General features: G+C 51.8%; 1 protein-coding gene across 1 annotated transcript; it reads right to left on the reverse strand.

Moving 5' to 3' along the window:
- Window positions 1-2: 2 nt before the first annotated feature.
- Window positions 3-716, reverse strand: VDBG_06161 (translation initiation factor SUI1; the record flags this gene model as incomplete). Its single annotated transcript, XM_003003673.1, has 3 exons — window positions 3-124; window positions 176-244; window positions 309-716. Coding segments are annotated over 3 exons (459 nt in total), but the record flags the coding sequence as incomplete, so codon positions are not given.
- Between the last annotated feature and the right edge of the window lie 510 nt (window positions 717-1,226).

The raw sequence follows: 1,226 nt of genomic DNA on the forward strand, positions 1-1,226 counted from the left end.
CGGAACTGATGGCATCGCGCTGATGACAGATCTCCAGGCTCGGGCGGGGAGTCGGCACTTGAGCGGAGGAGCGGTAGATGTGTTCTGAGGCGCGAGCTCCTCAGAAGCCGTGGACCTTGATCATCTATGGATACGTCAGTATAGTCACGGCGACACGTGAGGGGGGTTTTCGAACCCTTGGCATCCATCTCCAGACCCTCCTTCTTGTCGATGAGGAATTCGTGAATAGCCTTACGCTGGTCGCCTGGCAAATTTGGTCAACACGCGCTCTCTCTCGTTCGTCGCCCTCAATTTGAAGTGCCACATACCCTGAAGCTGGATGACATCACCCATCTCCGAGTCCTCAACGATGGTACCGTTGCACGCAAACTTCTTCTTGATCACCTTGAGGATCTTCTTCTGGTCGAAGCGGCGGGGAAGGCCCTGGATGGTGGTGAGAGTCTTGCGTCCATTGCGCTGCTGGATACGGATGTGAATGTAGCTCTGGCTCTGCTTGGTGGCAGCGGCGTCGTTGGTGTCGCCCTCGTCCGCATCCGCGAAGGGGTCGATGGTCTTGAGATTCTCGATGGTCGTCATTAGAGGTGGTTTGTGGGGGACGTTGCGCAAGGGCACGGCAGTCGGTCGGAAAGTGATTGAGCTGGGTTGTGTTTGAGGCGTGTATAGGTTTTACGGGGTTTGTGTACGTTCTTGAAAGAGTAGGGTGCGAGGGAGGCGCAGATGTCGTGAATGTCGAGGTTCTTCGATGATTGTGTGCGATGGTGAAGGATGGAGGGGTGTAGGCGGGGTTTATTTGATAAGGGGGTTGACTCAGGCTCAGCCACAAGTCTGGGGGTGGCGTTGGTGGCGTATCTTATCGCCTGTTGCTGCCTGGATCATCCACTGACAACACATCGTGACAATAGACTCTGCCTATACGTGCCTGTATCAGCCGTCAATACACATCATAAGAATAGACTAGACCTGAATTTTCACAAGTAGCTTTGTTGACGGTGTCATGCCGAGTTTTCCTTCTTTTCATTCTTCTTTTCACAATGTTATCCTCTACACCCAAGGTGCGGTTTTCTGGGGCCATAACAACTGCTTCACAAGTATTTTTCAAGTTGCTGGAGGACTCATAATGTCTAATTCCATAACGCTGTCAAATTGTTCGCGACCCTGCTACTAAACACTAGTATTTGGACTCTGCACTTCAGACACAGACTTTCAACACTCTTGAGAAAAAAGCA

The sequence above is a fragment of the Verticillium alfalfae genome, genomic scaffold (genome assembly GCF_000150825.1).
Source record: "Verticillium alfalfae VaMs.102 supercont1.7 genomic scaffold, whole genome shotgun sequence".
Classification (NCBI taxonomy): domain Eukaryota; kingdom Fungi; phylum Ascomycota; class Sordariomycetes; order Glomerellales; family Plectosphaerellaceae; genus Verticillium; species Verticillium alfalfae.